The sequence below is a fragment of the Rhagoletis zephyria genome, unplaced genomic scaffold, assembly GCF_001687245.7.
Source record: "Rhagoletis zephyria isolate East Lansing unplaced genomic scaffold, Rhagoletis_zephyria_1.1 Rzeph_scaffold_00060, whole genome shotgun sequence".
NCBI classification, from domain to species: domain Eukaryota; kingdom Metazoa; phylum Arthropoda; class Insecta; order Diptera; family Tephritidae; genus Rhagoletis; species Rhagoletis zephyria.
The window spans coordinates 169,647-187,661 of record NW_016157144.1 but is presented as its reverse complement, the minus strand read 5'-3'; the positions used below and the strand labels follow the sequence as shown (position 1 = coordinate 187,661).

The 18,015-nt window shown below is 42.6% G+C and overlaps 2 protein-coding genes across 4 annotated transcripts in view; one reads left to right on the top strand and one right to left on the bottom strand.

Moving 5' to 3' along the window:
* Positions 1-6,361, top strand: part of Chs2 (Chitin synthase 2) — a 261,613-nt gene extending 255,252 nt beyond the window's left edge. For 2 of the 3 annotated variants that reach the window (XM_017625159.1, XM_017625154.1), the window contains 2 exons: positions 5,587-5,851; positions 5,921-6,144. In XM_017625159.1, the coding sequence (XP_017480648.1) occupies positions 5,587-5,851; positions 5,921-6,144 (489 nt within the window). Of the gene's footprint in view, positions 1-5,586; positions 5,852-5,920 lie in introns of all 3 variants that reach the window. The other variant, XM_017625143.1, reaches the window with a different exon arrangement.
* A 3,902-nt stretch (positions 6,362-10,263) lies between these two features.
* Positions 10,264-11,229, bottom strand: LOC108369911 (uncharacterized). Its single transcript, XM_017625125.1, has one exon. It carries the CDS (start codon positions 11,227-11,229, stop codon positions 10,264-10,266), a length of 966 nt encoding a protein of 321 aa, XP_017480614.1.
* Positions 11,230-18,015: the final 6,786 nt, after the last annotated feature.

Below are 18,015 nucleotides of genomic sequence, written 5' to 3'. Positions count from 1 at the left end.
ATCGCAGACGATTTAACGATGAGCTGTATGAGCTTTACAACGATATAGACATAGTGCAGCGAATTAAAATTCAGCGGCTCCGCTGGCTTGGCCATGTCGTTCGCATGGACAGAAACGCTCCTGCTCTGTAAATATTCAACGCGGGCCGCGATGCTGGTAACAGAGGAAAAGGAAGGCCTCCTCTGCGTTGGAAAGACCAGGTGGAGAAGGACTTGGCTTCACTTGGCATTTTCAATTGGCGTCAGTTAGCACAGAAGAGAAATGACTGGCGTGCCGTTTTGGACTCGGCCAAAATCGCTTAGGCGGTTACAGCGCCAAATAAGAAGAAGAGAAGAATTAATTATTAATAAACAACTACTGATGTTTAGTTCACTAGATCGATTCAGTAGATCAATATCTGCAATTTAAAAAAAAATCGTTAAAATCCTTGCTTTTTTGCGGCAGCATAAACGATTTCATCAAAAGTTGCTACTACGAGAGGAAAAAGTAAGCGTTCGTACTCAAAAAGAAAAAAATTCATTATTCGAAAAATTCTCATTTCTGAGCAAAAGGAAAAAATACGAGTCTCCTTAAATTGTTCAAGGAACAATCCCTGTGAGTTTTATCGCTAACTTAAAGTCACTTTCCCCCGGCCTGGGTGATTTGAGATGGAATGAGCCATATATATAATACGCGAAGGCATTTTTTGTGCACCATAAAAGATCTGTACTGTTCGCTCGATTTTCAAAAATGGGGTGCCAAATTAAAGCACTTGGCCTGTAGATATGCAAACTGGTTTTATTTTTTCGAAAGGAGTTGCTACCTGTTAAATAATTAAACTCAAGTTATTTACTAAGCAATGCCCTCAGATCCGCACCGTCCGTTCGATTTTCAAAAGTTCAGTACCAAATTAAAGGGCTTAGTGTGATGATGTTCAAGAAGGTTTTACTTTTTCGAAAAAAGTTGCCACCTGTTAAGAAATTAAGCTCAAGTTAATTAAAAAGTTAAATCAATTATTAAATATGGGTATCAATCGAAATGGTTTTGAAAAGGCTTTATAACTTAACTACGTATAGGAGAGTTGCCACATGTTTAAAAAAATGTAATTAAATTTTAATTAAAGGAATTTGGTAAGTGTATAAGGTATCGCTATATGGGTGTCACACAAAAGAGGTTTAAGAAGGTAGTAGCTTGGAAATATTTTGAATAGGGTTGCCACCTATTTGAGAAGTCCAATTGAACTATTTTATACCCAATTTATATGAAACATTAACGATGGATGTCAAATGAAAGAGCTTTAAGCAATACTTAGTTTGACTATTTAGAACATTTTTGATGTATTTGAGGGTTGCCCAGCTTAAAAGGCTAAACTAAAATTATTTATTATAATAAAGGAATTACTAACCGATGGTAATCAATGGAAATGGGTTTAAAATCCTTTATGTAAGAACTATATTTAGGAGGGTTGCCACGTGTTTAAAAAATGAATTTCCACTTAATTCATCAGTTACTTGAAATATTTGTAAAAATGTCAGGCGAAAAATATTTAAGGAAATTTTAGTTCGAAAATAATTTTTAAGAGGGTTGCCGCCTGTTTTGAAAGTGGTATTTCGTTTAATTATACATAAGTTACATGAAATTTTAAAATATGGTTATCAAAAGAACGAGTGTTAAGAAATCTTTAAGCTAAACATTTCGTTTTTTTTTGTTGAAGAAATTAAGCTCAAATTATTTAATAAGTTAAATGGATTGTAAAAAGATGGGTATCAATCGAAATGGGTTTGAAAATAGTTTATTTCTAAATTTTATTTAAGAGAGTTGCCATGTGCTTAAAAATACTAAATTCAAATTAATTCATAATTTAATTGAAATATGTATAATAATGCCAGGCGAAAGATTTTAGTTTGAAAATACCTTTAAAGAGGTTGCCACCTGTTTGAAAAGTCGAGTTTGTTTTACTTATACGAAAGATACATAAATGAATTATCAAAATATTAGCGTCAAACGAAAGAGTTTTAATAAAATTATAGGCTGGTAATATTTTTAATTAGAGTTGCCATCTATTTTTTTTTGAAGGTCATCACATCTGCAACGTTATTTCGAATTTCCAAAATGAGAAGTCAAATTAAAGAACTGGGATTCTACATAGATGTGCACAGGTTTTACATTTTGAAGTTACAGGGAGATTTGAAAGTATTTCTCTAAAATTTCATTGTGCTGTTTATTTCGCCGCCGTGGTCGAGTGGGGAGAGGAGCGCAGTGCAGCTTTGTAGGTTGAGGGTTCAATTCTTGGTCTGAGCAATATAAAAAAAAAGAATTGTTTTTGCATTCCGGCCTTCAAAAAGCTTCTCATGAAATCAATTTGCCCTTCGGAGGCGGCGTAAAATTGTAGATGCCTCCTCTTTGTGTGGCACCATCATTGCGCGCACCATAAATTGTAGTTTAGGAGTCATTTATTATGTCGTTGGCTTTGTCCAACATTGGTTGTTTCCGCCGCAAGGGAGTAAATCCCCAGGGGTTAAAGTGTGGTAAGGGTGACGTTTGTATTACAAGCATGAAACGCGGGAGGGGCTGGTTGGTCTGCAAATCAGGAATGGGATCTCCGCGATCACCTGTCGGGAGCATGCATACCAGTGGTGCACAGCGTCGACAGACCTACCAATACCAGCGCAACATTTTTGTCTTAGTATGTGTACACTAGCAAACGCAAACTACCCTGCAAAAAATTGTGCGACTAATCTCTAAAGAGGGTATTCCGAGATTACTCTCAATTGGGTACAATTGGCCATTAATTACTCCCAACTAGTCTCATACGGGTACTAATGGAGGTCAATTAGTCTCGACTCTTCCCTTATGGGTTTAATTGGAGATCAATTAGTCCCCAACTTATCTCTAACGGGTACTATTAAAGATTTAATGATATGTACGCACTTAGTCAATGAAATTTCATGTGCGGCGTTGGCACACAGAGAGAGTATTCGCCTAACAAACCTGAGAACCCCGGTTCGAATCTCAGCTGGCGGAAATTTTTATTTTTATTTCATAAAAGTGACTAGTCGCTTTTTATACCCGTTCTGGTATAAAGGTGAACAATTAGTCTCTTCATAGGACATGCTCGAACGAAAGCGATCAGTTCATTCCATATAAAGAGATCAAAAGTGGTATTAGTCGCATGCTCCTTTGCGATTACTCCCGGAGTCATCCCGGATTAAGGATTATAAAGGACTTGGCTTTGGGGCCTAAATAGCCTTTGAAAATGTACTACCGGGGCAATAGTCAGATTCCTGAGTAATCTTGGTGTCAAAGCTGACCTCGTTGGGTTCATGCGCCGCATTATCAGCGACAGAGTGGTCGCTGCGGATTTGGGGACGACCATCCAGCGCAGAGTTAACAGAGGCACCCTCCAAAGTGGTGTCCTCTCACTTCTTCTCTGGATCGTGGTCGAAAAACGTTAATACGGGAGAGATATGGCCTTTGTTAAAAGCTTATTTCCGGGCTCTATGAATCTATAGTTAAGTCCAGTATGTTCTGTGGACTCCTCGGCTGGCGTTAGACCTATAAGAGTTATCGCTCATAGGGATATGGCAGGAAACTATGCGGGTGATGAACTGGGCACCATTTAAGCAAGAAAAGAGAGTGTGGGAGCTCCCTTGAAAACTTGTGCGCTTCTTTTGATGGACCTTGGGTTTACTCAGCGAACGTTGAGCGAAAAACAGAGCTTGCGCTAATGCAAGGTCATTTTGGCTGAGAATGGACCGTGGACGGTGTAGGGAACTTTTTATGCTCGCGAAGCCGGATCTCCCCATTCTGGTATNTTGCCACCATCCAGCGCAGAGTTAACAGAGGCACCCTCCAAAGTGGTGTCCTCTCACTTCTTCTCTGGATCGTGGTCGAAAATACGGGAGAGATATGGCCTTTGTTAAAAGCTTATTTCCGGGCTCTATGAATCTATAGTTAAGTCCAGTATGTTCTGTGGACTCCTCGTCTGGCGTTAGACCTATAAGAGTTATCGCTCATAGGGATATGGCAGGAAACTATGCGGGTGATGAACTGGGCACCATTTAAGCAAGAAAAGAGAGTGTGGGAGCTCCCTTGAAAACTTGTGCGCTTCTTTTGATGGACCTTGGGTTTACTCAGCGAACGTTGAGCGAAAAACAGAGCTTGCGCTAATGCAAGGTCATTTTGGCTGAGAATGGACCGTGGACGGTGTAGGGAACTTTTTATGCTCGCGAAGCCGGATCTCCCCATTCTGGTATTTGAATTGACTGGCCACTGTCCTATCGAGATTCACGCATTGAGATTAAATATTTTACTGGGCCCTTTTGTCGCAGCTGCGTGGAGGACGACGAGGTGGAATAATTTCAACACTTCCTCTTATACTGCACAGCTTCTGCCAGATTACGACTTAGGTAGTTGGGTTCGTACTTCTTGACTAGTCCCCAGGAGCTCTCCTGTCCATAACATGGTCAAATATAGGATCTTTTTTTTAATATTTATGTAACAAAATATGCCAGCATAAGGATTTTAAATATATACCTGATATATATATATATTTTTTCCAAAAATCCGTAACTTGGTGAAAATATCGACCATCACATGACGTGGTCGTACTCAACTGTTAGCTATTTTGTAGCTGTGAAAAGTATTGGCCTCGTAATTTTTTAACTAAAACAAATCTAATGTATATGAGCCATTATTTTTTAAGTCGGACGGATATCGTAAAAAAAATTATGTCATGTCTCCGATTCGCTTAAATTTTTTTTTTTGTTTGACAGACCATATCTCCGAAGAAAAAAGAAAAAAAAAAATTTCTCGAACATGTGTTAGCTTATTTCATGTATAGAACCCATTAAAAAAAATTGTAAGCCAATCGAAAGTGTGACACCAAATTTGGTGCCCGATATGAAAAAGAATGTCTCATATGCGACCTGAAAATTTGTCTCAAACCTGCCTTTTTACACAATTTCACTTACTATTCAACAGATTTTTGTGAAATTCATAAACTACTATTTGCGTGCTCCTTAAGTTTTATTTTGTTATTACACTTTTGTTTTAGAAACGTGCTTCTTGTTTTATTCCTTAATGGGAAAGAAAGACATGTTCTTCTCTCGAGTAAAAAAGGCAGCTTATTTGGCACTTAACTTTTTTCTGGTTGGCACTTTTTTATCCCCAATATGGCCCTTTATAGGTAGGGATGTTTGTAACCCTGGGAATGGGATCACTTTAATAAATTCTAGTGTATATGTACATGTACTTTTATATACATATGTATGTATGTGCAGCCGAGTGGTTACAGGTGCATACTACCACTGGTCAAAGCAACAACCCAAAATATTATAGAAAAAGGTTTTTTTTAACAGCGGTAGCCGCTCGGCAATGTCAAACCTTCGAATGTATTTCTGCCTTGAAAAAGCTTCTCATAAAATCCATTTTCCTTTTGCGGGCGGTCCTTCCATTTGTGTAACAACATCCAGACGCACACCACTTAGCAAAAGTGTAAGCGTCGAAATATTATTGTTCTAATTATGTATTTATGTATGAATATTTATGTATTCTCATACTTATATATGATTATCTAGAAAAGTAACAGTCAACATTTGATTTAAGTTAACAGACGAAGATGCTGCACAGGAAATAAGAGGTAACGCCGTAAACATCGCTCGCCAATTGCAACGGCCAAAGCGCTTCGACGACGTTGACGATGATTCAGCAATGGAGGACATGAATGATTGCAATCGAGCCAATAACAGTGATGGGCGAAACAGCATTTACCGCCGCCAAACAATTTTCAAGTTGCATGAGAGTCGAAATAAAACATCTCGCGATTATAGTGATTTGCCAAGAAACTTCGAAAGGCGGTTCCTTGGCGAAGGTATTTTTTTCGTTTACACAATGTTGCTTTTGTCATACTTTTTTGATATCTGTTATTACTTGGTTTCAGACGAGATAAATGTGAAACACATCTCAATGAGTAGAAAATCATTGGTGATGTTGAATGAAAAGCGTAGTATTGCGAAAAGACGACTCACAGATCAAGTACAGCGTAACACGGACTCTAACAAATATCCTGTAACTTTTTCTCCAACTGGATACACAAATGTAGCTTTTGAGCCCACAATTAGTATTATTTCTAATTACCTTCCAAATGATTCTGGGGAATGGTAATTTTAAAAATGGTGGTGATTAAAATGGTGGCTTCAGATAAGCTGGATTCATTTGTATACATACATATATGTGTATGCATGTGAGCAAAGTAAAAAATCTAAACTGAAAAATTTTATGAAGGGCAAATGTTTATAGCTCCTAAATGTACATATCCTCAAACATATGCATCAGACACTCAAAATTAAAAAACAATATATGTATTGGACGCCCTATTTTTGGCCACATGTTTGATTTATGATATTTCATTTCTGGGAAAAAGGGTTTGGCATTGTCTGCTTAGGACGAATTCACTTTTCGTGTCCGGACAATGATTTAAAACCAAAAGGTAGATAACACAGGCGAAATTGAGCTTCGCCCGCCCCTTCAACAATTATAATATTTTTTTTTTTTTTATATCTTTGATTTTTTTCTAGCACGTCGAATTTTATTTTTATTGACGATATGCACATTTTAGAATTTTTAGCAATTTGCATGAAAGCTAAAGATTAATTAATTGAGAATACGCGGTAACTTTAAGAAGAATGATAGAAGTAATTAGGAGTGCGATGGGGCTATACTCAGTGTTGCCGCGAATCATTTTTAGTGGTAGCCAAATTCCTTTAAAAAAAGGGCTAAAAAAGAGCTAAAAAAAGTCGTTGTGGTTGCCAAATTTTTTTACTTGTATATACATATATAGCATAACCACTTTGCTAATTTGTTAATAGAGACTCGAGTGGATGATTTAATACTATTATTTATTAAGAAATAATTACTAAGCAATATTTAAAGTACAAAGTATACGAATGTGTGACTGTTCGACGTTGAGCGCTAGGTGCACGGTCCGTTCACCACCGTAGTTCCAGAAGAAAAGGAAAGAGAGTAGACTGTGCGTGGTATGAGTGTCTGTTTTCTACGGTGACGTTGTGGGTAAGGATGTGCGCTCTGTGTTGGTAAGTGTTCTGTGTTGGTAAGCGTTTGTGGTGTATTTGAAGTTTGAGATGGCGAGGTTGCCACATCCACTCCCCTCCCAGTGTCTTGGTCCGCAGGGACATGGCACGACTTTTTTATGTTTGCTTCTTGGTTGGCGTTGTCTGGCATCTGTGTTTGTCTAGGTAATTGCTGATCGTCGGTGACATCAATGTAGGCGGGCTTCAACATGTCAGTGGAAACTGTTTTGTCTGCTCCATTAATTTTGACTACGTAGACTTTGTCATCGATCCGTCTTACAACCTCATGTGGCCCTGTGTATGGTTGCTCCAATGGTTTTTTGATGGAGTCTACGCGTTTGAAAACGTGGGTGCACGTGTCGAGGTCTTTTAGGATGAACATTTTTGGTTTGCTGTGATGAGCTGTTGGGGTTGGCCTGACCTCTCGAATATGTTGCCGGAATTCTCTTATGAATGCCTGAGGGTCTGCAGGGGTGCTTTCAGAAACAAAGAATTCTCCAGGTAGGCGTAGAGGTGTCCCAAAGAGCATCTCAGCAGGAGAGGCTTTCATATCCGGTTTGTACGTAGCACGAAGTCCAAGTAATACGGTTGGTAAGAGCTCTGGCCAGGGTGTTTGGGCGTTACACATGAGGGCAGCCTTGAGTGTACGGTGCCATCGCTCTACCATGCCGTTGGACTGGGGGTGGTACGGCGTCGTCCTGATGCGTTTGATCCCCAGTAGCCGAGAGAGTGATGTGAAGAGGGCTGATTCAAATTGTAGTCCTCTGTCCGTGGTGATCGTGAGCGGAGTGCCAAATTGACAAACCCATTGTGAATAAAATGCTGATGCTATAGTGTCGGCTGTGATCGTTTTGAGTGGAATAGCGACTGGCCATCTGCTGAATCTGTCAATGATTGTCAGACAGTAGCGTAAATCTCCAATTTTTGGCAGCTCTATGAGGTCCAGGTGAATATGTTCGAAGCGATTATCTGGTATGTCAATGTGACTCGGTGTGGTGCGATTATGGCGATATACTTTTGATCGTTGGCATGGAATGCATTGCCTAGCCCACAAGAGTGCATCTTTCCTGACGCCCGGCCAGACGAACCGTTCCCTTAGTTGCTTTGCCGTGGATCTGCCGCTGGGGTGTGAAAGACCGTGGATTGTATTGAAGGCCTCCCGCCTTATGGAGGCTGGAATGTACGGTCGTACCGCGTTGTTCGTGATGTCGCAATATATGTTTTGGCCTTCAATGTTGAGCAGATGAAGCTTAAGCGATGTGTTATGTTGCAGAGTGGCCAGTTCGTCGTCATCTTGTTGTGCCTCAGCAATGGTTTTTGCGTCCAGTCTGGTTGGCATGTTGATGGTGTTGATTCTCGACAGGGCATCAGCTACGACATTCTCGGATCCCTTAGTGTGGACGATCTCCGTTGAAAATTGTGAGATGTAGTCGAGTTGGCGGAGTTGACGTGGTGATGCTTTGTCAGAACGTTGAGAGAATGCGTATATGAGCGGTTTGTGATCGGTTTGTATTGCGAAGCTTCGCCCCTCAAGAATGTGTCGGAAGAATTTGATAGATGCGAAGACAGCCAGGAGTTCGCGGTCATAAGTGCTGTACCTGGTCTCCGCTGGGCTGAGTTTGCGCGAGAAGAAGGCTAGTGGTTGCCAGGTTCTCCCTTGAAATTGTTCGAGTGCACCCCCAATCGCCGTATCTGATGCATCTGTTCTTAGCGAGAGTTGGGCGGTTGGTATGAGGAAGGCCATGCGTGTGGCGTGGACAATACTTTGTTTGCAGTTTACCCATGCTTCCTCAATAGCTGGTGTCCAGGGGATCTTGCGCTTGTCATTTTTTTTTTGCGTTTTTGAGGAGGTCGGTGAGCGGTCCTTGCGTTTTGGCTGCTTCCGGGATGGACCTGCGATAATAGTTTATCACGCCGAGGAAGCGACGAAGATCGTTGATGGTCTCGGGTCTTGGATAGTCGGCAATCGCCTGGGTTCTTTCAGCTGGTGGAGAGTATCCGCTCTTATTGATGGTGTAGCCAAGGTAGCTGACCTCTGGTTTTCCAAACTGGCACTTCTTGGGATTGATGGTCAGACGATTTGCCCGCAGAATATCGAAGACAGTAGTCACGTGCTGAAGGTGTTCCTTGTGAGACCGAGAGAAGATGATAAGGTCGTCTATAAAGCATCCCACGAAGTCCAGACCCCGGAAAAGGTTGTCCATGTGTCGCTGGAAGGTCTGCGTGGCGTTTCGAAGGCCTGGAGGCATGCCCAAAAACTCGTATAGTCCGAATGGTGTGGTCACAGCAGTCTTGGGTATGTCAGCTTGAGCGACTGGTATTTGGTGGTAGGCCCGAACGAGATCGATGGTGGTGAAGACGGTGGAACCGTGTAGGCGTTGGAGGATGTCATCGCAGTGGGGTACCGGATACCGATCTGGAATGGTTTGAGCGTTCAGTTTTCTATAGTCACCGGTGGTGCGCCACCCTCCAAGTTTTTTGGGAACCATGTGTATTGGACTCGCCCACTGACTGCTGGACGGGCGGATGACGCCGTGGTGTAGTAACAGGTCAAAGTCGTCTTTAGCAATTTTTAGTTTCTCGCCAGTGAGACGCCGTGGACGCTCGAATACTGGTGGTCCAGTGGTCTCGATGTGATGAGCAGTTGCACTGTTCGTGTCAGTGATAGGGCTGGTATTTGGTCTCGTGATGTCAATAAAGCGATTGAGGAGCTCTAGATAGCTGGCATCAATGTCATCTGAGCAGATGGACTGATTGATGGTGGAGATGCTGTGTATGATGGCCTCAGATAGTTGACCCTTCGTGGTGAGTGATGTGGCTGAGTCAATAAGACGGCGCCCCCTCAAGTCCAACATCAGTGCAAAGTGAGCAAGGAAGTCTGCGCCGATGATAGCTGACTTGACATCTGCTATAATGAAGGACCAACTAAACCTTCGACGGAGATTGAAATCGAGTGACAACACTTTCTGGCCGTAGGTGCGTATGATAGTACCGTTGGCAGCGTATAATGTGAGCTCATCTTGTTTGAGCTGGAGATTAATGGCGGTCTTCGGTACCAGTGAGATTACTGATCCTGAATCAACGAGGAACCTCATGTTCGTCGTGTTATCATGTATGTGTAGGCGATGTTCTTTTGAAGGCGGTGTGCTGGTACAAAAGCTGTCGCCGGCCGCCTGAACGGTCGACAGCGAAATCAGTTTCCCGAATTGGCTTTGAAGGTACACGGTAACACGCAGCGCTTAGCCTTTTCTCCGTGCTTGCGATGGTAGAAACACAGCTTGGCGGGCGCCGATGATGCCTCTCTAGCGTTTGAGCGTTGCTGGCCGCGACCACGCGATGCACGGTGTGGAGGGTTCTGAGTGAGAGTCTGCGTGAGCTCTTTGGTGCAGGTAGCGAGGTCGGCCACGGCGAGTTTCATACTGGTAATGTCCTTGGCCAGGCTTGTAAGGATGGTATCCGCGAGCTTGCGGTCTGCTACTGCATGGCTAGGGTTGGTGTACGTGGCCATTACGCCCGTGCCAGTCTGATTTTCCATCAGCTCGTCAGCGATCTCTGCCTGTTCTTCAAGCGTTGTATTTCTAAGGAGCTTTATGCACCTCACGATTGCTGGTGGTAGCAGTGCGAGCCACCTGACTCGGAGTACGTCTCCTGTTGCAGAGCTGCCTGTGAGGATTTTTAGCTGACGTAAAAGCTGACTGGGCTTCTTGTCCTCCAACTGTATTTCAGTGAGGGCTCGATGCAGTTGACGATCTGTGGATTCGGTGAATCGTTTTATTATTTCGTCTTTGAATTTAGCATACTTATCATTATCAGGCGGATTGTGTAGGAAATCGGCCATCTGCAGTATGGAGTCCGTATCCAGAGCGCTAACGACTTGGTTGTACTTGGCCAGATCCGATGCGATACGGTTGCTGTGAAACACGGCTTCGGCTTGGATGAACCATAGTCTGGGTTGGGTTTTCCAGAACGGTGGTATCTTGTAGCTGGACACAGCTTCTACAGCGGCTGGTGCCGTGGGTGCAGCTGCTTGGCTTGTCGATTGACCGTGGATAGTGCTCATGTTCGTTTCAGGCGGTGGAGAAACGTCCAACAACGTTTTACCCAATGAAGCAGACGCGTGGCTGTCTGATAGCTTGGTCGGTGTATGGTCCAACGGCATATCGCGCTAGTGCGAGCTGGAACACCACGTTAGCACGGAGCACCCTTGACTTTGACTCTTGTACAATTTTGTGGTCCTTTGCTGTGTTGTTCGTGTAAATGCAGTAAAAATCGCGATGATACTTTGGCGTTTCGCTACACGTGTGGGCGTTGTGTCGAACGAGTCAAACCAAATTTCTTAATCCACTTCCATCACGTCGGGGTCACCATTTATAGCATAACCACTTTGCTAATTTGTTAATAGAGACTCGAGTGGATGATTTAATACTATTATTTATTAAGAAATAATTACTAAGCAATATTTAAAGTACAAAGTATACGAATGTGTGACTGTTCGACGTTGAGCGCTAGGTGCACGGTCCGTTCACCACCGTAGTTCCAGAAGAAAAGGAAAGAGAGTAGACTGTGCGTGGTATGAGTGTCTGTTTTCTACGGTGACGTTGTGGGTAAGGATGTGCGCTCTGTGTTGGTAAGTGTTCTGTGTTGGTAAGCGTTTGTGGTGTATTTGAAGTTTGAGATGGCGAGGTTGCCACATATATATAAGTATACACGCAAACATTTTCAATGAGTAATGGTATAGAAAAACAATGAACTGTGGAAAAAAGCAAATATTTTATCCAACCAAAAACCTTTTTTTTTATAAAAGGGGAAATATACGACACCAGCTTGCTGGCTCCATCAAGTGATTGTACCATCAGGCATGAAGCATATAACGTACTAGCATGCTGGTACAATATTTATTTCTTTACAAATGGGGTCGAGGAAAGACCGAAATGATTAGAGCCGAAATTTCATAATTTTTCTACCATTTTGTTAAACATTGTTCTTTTTTTTAATTCACAACTGCAATATCGTGAACTTGATCTTCCACAAACACGGCGTTGACTCATATAATGCATGAAATTTCCGCCAAAATAATTTTAACTTAGAAAATTCAGCTAATTTCCCCACTCAGGACACCAGCAGCCGGTACAATCACACCACAAGAACATACACAGTCAATCGACTTGATGGGCCATTTAACAAATTAAGCATATTAAGGGCCGTAAACTTATCTATTTTAAACTATAGTTAAATCGTTAATAGATAAGTTAACAGCCTTAACACTTTTACAGATTGTATGTATAAAAACGTAAGGAACACACAATACATAAATGAAAAAAAAATGAGATCAAATTAAGCATATACATACAACCATCATGCGAAGTATAGGTAATTTTAAATTTATGTGGCCAAAAAAAGAATGGGGTAGCTAAATCTAGCCACCAATGAGCTAAAACGGCAACACTGGCTATACTCAATTCCGACTCTTGCGTGCTCGTTCGCGCACTTGGGCAACGCGCAGTGCGGCCGAAATTCAAAAGTGCGGCCAAAACTCGAAGGTTTAAAGAAGTTATTCGAAATTTCGTACTAAGGTGTTTTCGAGGTCGCTAATTACGAATCCGCTGTCAGAATTTAAAAATCTTAGAAAGGTTTTGAGTATGCAGTTTTATAGCTGACTCAATTTTGGTGTCACAAAGTGCAAGTTTGAAGTAGCTAGACCTTACCGTTGATTTTTGAGATTTTTTTTGTTGACAGCGCCAGTTATTTTCTTCCATACGAAGTATGTTCGATGATATTAAGAAAATGAGCAACACCTTCAACTAAAAAAATTTCCAAAAATCAACCGTAAGTCGCAGCTTCTTTAAACTTGCACTTTATTATACTTTAATCAAATGGGTCACAAAACTGCATACTCAAAATCTTTCTGTGAAATCTAATTAAAAAGCTCTAAATTTTTATATACTGGTGACGCTAATATGTATATGCGTGTTAAAATATATATATATATATATATATATAAGGAGCAGAAATGAGCATCTGAGTTTTATTTCCTTCTGTAGCTAATACTTTTCTATGTAAACTCCAATAGGTTTAAAGGCAGCATCCGACAGCGTGTTGTTACTGTTGCATTTAACAACTAAAATTTTTATTTGAAAATAAACGAAAAAATACCTTTACATTTTTATTTCTTAAAAATTTCTGTTACAGTATTTGTTTTCACAATTTTTTTTAGCGTATTTTATTAACTTTCAGACGTATAACCCATTTGGTTTTGTTTGATTTCCTATCTATCCAACTATTTTATACGTTAATAATTTTTCGCTTTTTATTACAATAATGTGGTGCTTGGGAGAAGGACCCACTACAAATGAATATAAAGAGAGGACTTAGGGTACAGGTCATTACTGTGAACAGTTTTCGCTTCTTAGGTAATCCCTTTAGCCAATGTCAAAAAAGGCATATCTAGAAACTTTATTTTATCGAATTTTGGCCGCACTTTTGGAATTCGGCCGCACTGTGCAACGTGAGCAACCCATGTGCGAGTTGCGGGTGTCTGTCTTGGAACAAGCGGCTCGCTATATAAACGTCTATTCGGTTAGGAACCCACCCCTCCCAGCAATGGGTTGTGTGTTGGGTTCAGAACCCGCCACATAAAAATCACTTCCAATGAAAAACATACACAAAGGCTCAGATGAGACCCCCCTTTTGATGTCGGCCTTGGTAAACGTTTAAAGACCTACAATTTGACGGCATCTACCTGGAATGTCCGGACCTTTAATGGGGAAGATTCCCCTGCCCGGCTGGTTGATGTCCTCGGGTCATCAGCGCCATCCAAGAAATGCGTTGGAGGGGGCAAGGCAAGCCATGCGTATACACCGAGGCCCAAACATCGATTCGGACCCCTATCTTGTTGCAGCCAAGATACACATGCAAGGAAATCTTAACGTCGAAAGCAGAAAGCACTCTTCACAAAACCGACATATGCGAGCAGTGGAACCACGTTCCCACAACAGCCGACAACAGCGACATACGTACCAGAATGACTCGGGTTTTGCCCGACCAAAGGCTGTTTTTTCGGCGATCTAACTCTATTTAGGTCGGCGAAATCCATTAAACGTTGTGCGATAATGGGGCTACATCTGCTCTATATCCTTCTGCTCAGGGCTGGCATAGAGTCAAACCCAGGGCCAGAAATATACACTTGCTGAGTATACCAGAGACGATTGCATGTAAACTCCACCTCGGTCAGGTGCAACGCTTTTGACGGGTGGTGTCATATCCACACCTACTAGGGCCTAAGTACGCACCGGCAGTGAACCACGTTCGTTCGTGGCCCCATTCTGTGCGAATTGGACCGCCTCCGCAGCAAACCGCCACTCGCCCGAGCAGCACAACACTACGACACCCCAACATGACACAACAATATACATATATACGAACGCTGCAGAACCTCCACCCACACACCGCCGCCGGCAACTCCTAGTCCCTCCGACAATCTGCTCGGTTTGTCAGTACAGAATATACCGTAACGCGACATCAGTCAAGTGCAACTCCTGTCTTGGCTGGTGCCACTTTAGGGCATGTTCCGGACTCCGCAACACACGTGATTGGACGAGTGACTACGTGGACCCCTGTTGCGCTGCCCAGTCGCAAATTTCCCCCGCGACGCCTCGTATGACCACCACAAGACAGCACCATCGTGTGAAGCACATACAGCAGGGGCCGGCAGAAAACACAACTCACTCACACCCCACATACTAATTGGTCTCCCAAGGCACACAAAGGTGCTACAATTTAACTGTAATGGACTTCAGATCAAGATCGAGGAGTTAACCGTTGAATTGCGCCGGATACAATGTGCACCGTCGAGATCGCGAGGGAAATAATGATGGTGGCCTAGCGTTCATCACGCACCACACCGTGCAGTATCGTCTTATCGAAGCAGGCATCGGCCCAAGGGATACCATCCTAGAATGTCAGGGCATTGCTATCCGGCCAGGCGATGTTGAGCTCGAAATATTTAACGTTTATATACCCCCGGCAGGATATCACCCCAATTGCGACGCCACTTCCTACACCACAGGGCGGCACCCTCCACAGAAGCGCACAGAGCCTACTTTTCTAAAACCGAACACATCCATCACACTCCGCATAACAACACGTCTCCCGAACCACATGAACCTCCTTCAATTCAACTGTAATGGACTTCAGAGCAAGATCGAGGAGATAACCGTCTTCATGGGATGTCATGTTATATTGATAGCTGTGGTCCAAGAGACGAAGTTGCACAGCAACTCAACATTGTTGAATAGCGCCGGATACAACGTGCACCGTCGAGATCGCGAGCGAGATAATGGTGAAGGCTTAGCGTTCATCACGAACCACACCATGCAGTATCGTCTTATCGAAGCAGACATCGACCGCAGGGATACCACCCTAGAATGTCAGGGCATTTCTATCCGGTCAGGCGATGTCGAGCTCGAAATATTTAACGTTTATATACCCCCTGTCACTAGCTTCCCGGCAGGAGATCACCCTGATATAGGTGCGCTCCTCAGAGGTGAAAACCGTATGCTAGTTTTTGACTTTAATGCACACCACGATCTTTGGTACTCAAGCCTGTCAAACGATCGTAAGTGAACAGACTTGGCTGAGCAGATAGACGATTCGATACTCTGCACAATGAACGACGACGTACCCACCGGGATTATGGGCAGCTCTTGCAGCTCGCCAGACATAACAATAGTCAGCGCTGGTCTGATAAACAGCGTATCATGGTGACCTATGTTGACCTTGACATCAGACCATCTGCCCACAGTCACCTCGATCGATAAACCAACCGACTTTGCTTCCGCGGAACACCGGACCTATATCAACTTTTCTAAAACTGAACCTTCGCTTCGCTCCCCACACCAACCGACGTCCACCTTGGTGAACGTAAGTTCCGCAGGGTTGTCAATGCTGCCACAGCTCGCTTCGTACCAGCAGTATGCATTACGGACCCGAGTCCAAACTTCCCTGCTGAAGCGGCTTTTCTAGCCAATGAGGTAACAACCCTCGTCAGGCCGATCCCGGAAATCCCCGTGTCAGGGATCCCAACGCGGAGATTCGGCAGCTTGGGAACGTGCATAAGCGGAAAAGTTGGGAAGAGCATCTGAAGACTTGTAACTTCGCCTCTGGTATGAGTAAAGCTGGAATTAGTCTAGAACGTAAACCTACCGGTACGTAAACCCGAGTCAGCTGACACGATCTGTCTTACCAGAAGGCCATGTAAATGAAAACTCAACACCGCAGAAGTTTTCTGTAGTTGCAGCCCGTAGCGCAGAAATCTGCGGAATTTAGATTTTTCCGTGTCAGCTGATTTCTTCCTTCTATAGATGGTCTCCACATCGTCAGCAGATGGTAAAAAAGTTATAATTTCGTATTGAAAAAAAGTTAAAATATTTGAAATTTACTATTTGTTTAAGCCTGCAGCTTAAGTTTTAGTATACAAACTTCACCGAGAGATGTCGCTGCCAACCACTCGCTGACAGGACTCGTTACTTTATCTCCTTTTGGCACGAGTCCTGTTAGTCGATCCCGTTGCCAAATTCCACCCTATAAATGCGGCAATTGAGTATAGCCTCCTTCTATTATGTGATCGACAGCCAGCGACATCTCAGGTGAGTCAACTCATGTTTGTACATATATTTTTTCAATAAACCTAAATTGTGTATAATACCCGAAAACCTGACATCTTTTATACCTTTGGAGACTAGGGCATTATTTGATATTTAGTTAAAAGATTATCTTAAAGAATCGGCTCCCCCATTGGTCCCCGTTGCCGGAATCACGAGGATTTCCGGCCCCTAAATTGCCCCGCTCGAACACTGTCCTTCGAGCCGGATCTTTAAGATAATCTTTTTTCGTTCAATAATCTTGCGATTTTTTAAAAGTAATAATAATAATTATTATTAATATAATTATAATTATTTCAACCAAAATATACTTAACAAAAATTAACAACTCTCGGCAAGTCCCATTGGTAAAGTTTTATTAGCACACACCATTGTGAATGAGCCCGCATGAAAGAAGCTGCATTTGACATTTCATGTAGCCGGCCATTTGCAAAACGTAAATACAACCAACTTGTGCCAGCTACGCCACAGAGCAAGGAAAAAACAAAAAAAACGAAAATTTAACAAAAAAAAAGAAAAGGTGCCCAAGAAGGAGCAGCGGCCAAACCTAGGACTGAGGTAAGTCCCCTTTTTAAAGTGACTAGCGACAAAAGGGTGTACCCGCAGAATAAATACCCGAGTGAAAATCATAGGGAATTTACATGAGTCAACTTTCGCAACCAATTTGTGGAAAGGCCATTTTTACACTGGGCAGCTGCTGCATTGAACTGAAAGTTGCCTGTAAGGGCGCCTCGTGAGAATTCCGTATAACTTAAAATTGGTGTAAGAAGGCCCTCCAAAAGCGGACCACCTATTTGCTGAGTAGCGGAACTCAGCTAGTAAGCGGTAAAATCCCGCTAGTCGACTGCAACGGCCAACGAAATATATAAATTTATACATATATATATATTGATGCAAATAAAAATTAAAAAGACACCAAAAAGTGCTTAANACCCTCCAAAAGCGGACCACCTATTCGCTGAGTAGCGGAACTCAGCTAGTAAGCGGTAAAATCCCGCTAGTCGACTGCAACGGCCAACGAAATATATAAATTTATACATATATATATATTGATGCAAATAAAAATTAAAAAGACACCAAAAAGTGCTTAAATAAGTGAAAGTCCCTGATTAGCAGGGCAGTGTAAGTGTGAAAAAAAGTCCCTGAAACGCAGGGCAACAAGAGAAAACGCCAAAAAGTGAAAGTCCCTGATTAGCAGGCAGTGTAAGTGTAAAAAAAAGTCCCTGAAACGCAGGGCAACAAGAGCAAACGCCAAAAAGTGCAAGTCCCTGATTAGCAGGGCAGTG